Raw genomic sequence first — 1,177 nt, forward strand, 5'->3', positions numbered from 1 at the left:
GAGGAGACGTCGGCGTCTTTTATCGAGGCTTTCCAGAGACAAGTCCCTACTTGGGAGCGGCTACGTATGCTGTGTTTTTGGCAAATTGTAGTCGGTGAGTTTACTRYTTTATACTACTTCTGTGATATTACTACTACTTCTACTTCCTGTTATCTTCTTCATCATCGTCTTTTTCACCAGTAGAAACAGCTGGTTGTTGATCACGTGAATCCTGTGATGTGAAAAAACTGTTTCCATTGCAGTTTTGTGAAAGACACCAATTTCGATACGGCCAAAATACCACCTCATCCTAGCACAAAAACATTTTGTCGAAAAACATAATTTTTTTCGAAATTGATGTGTTTCCATTGAGCAAATTTATTTTCAAAATTCTAATTTGCGCATTTTCATGGTCAATGGAAACACAGCTGGTGATTTCTATCGTAACGAAGTCCAACCCCCTCCCGTACCTTCCATGATTCTGGCACAGATCTCGGCTCCGACCCCGAACTGAGGCCAGCCGCCCTCCACCGTCACCAGGTGGTTGGTCTTCATCACGCTGGCCTCGATGGACTCCACGTCCATCGGACGGATGGTCCGCAGGTTGATCACCTGAAACACATGGAGGGGCGGGATTAACGAGCCGAACAGACGCCTGATGGGATCGTTAGTTGGCGCGTTCCTCTACCTCACACTCCACCCCTTCCTTGGCAAGGACGGCGGCGGCGTCCAGGCAGTAACCCACATACCGCGAGTGAGAAACCAAAGTGATGTGATTCCCTGAGAAAAAACAAACGGAGCGTCACTGAATAACTTCCGGGGGCAAACCAGCATTTCCTGTTTTCTATATCCTTTAATGTAAGATCTGTCAGTTGAACCTGGACAGGTTTAGTATCAACAGAAAGCTAAGAATCTTGAGCTAAAAGCTCATGGAAACTGTTTTTACATTCACCAAACAGTTCAAATGACAGGAAGTTGAATCAGAAAGTAAACAACTACAAAATGGGATTGTTGCAAATCTGTAAATACGTTACAACAAATCTATAAAAGAAAGATTCTTGACATTTTTTAAACAAGTCAAAGCAGATACCAAAATATGTTGTAAAGTCTGTTGAAAGTTTTTTTTTTTACTTGATTTAGAGTGAATATGATCCAACTGAAGTCAAATATAATTTCTCATTATTTTATATAATATATA

General features: G+C 41.8%; 2 protein-coding genes across 2 annotated transcripts in view; both read right to left on the minus strand.

The window, feature by feature from the left end:
- LOC106522354 (tripartite motif-containing protein 35) overlaps positions 1–1,177 on the minus strand; it is a gene marked incomplete at its 3' end in the record, with an annotated part of 221,193 nt that overhangs the window by 151,912 nt on the left and 68,104 nt on the right.
- pdhb (pyruvate dehydrogenase E1 subunit beta) overlaps positions 1–1,177 on the minus strand; it is a 4,881-nt gene that overhangs the window by 792 nt on the left and 2,912 nt on the right. Inside the window, exons 9-10 of the mRNA XM_014015329.1 lie at positions 668–759; positions 450–591 (exon numbers count right to left, since the gene is read on the minus strand). Coding sequence (XP_013870783.1) covers positions 450–591; positions 668–759 — 234 coding nt within the window. The remainder of the gene's footprint in view (positions 1–449; positions 592–667; positions 760–1,177) is intronic.

Source organism: Austrofundulus limnaeus, unplaced genomic scaffold (assembly GCF_001266775.1).
Source record: "Austrofundulus limnaeus strain Quisiro unplaced genomic scaffold, Austrofundulus_limnaeus-1.0 Scaffold127, whole genome shotgun sequence".
Taxonomy (NCBI): domain Eukaryota; kingdom Metazoa; phylum Chordata; class Actinopteri; order Cyprinodontiformes; family Rivulidae; genus Austrofundulus; species Austrofundulus limnaeus.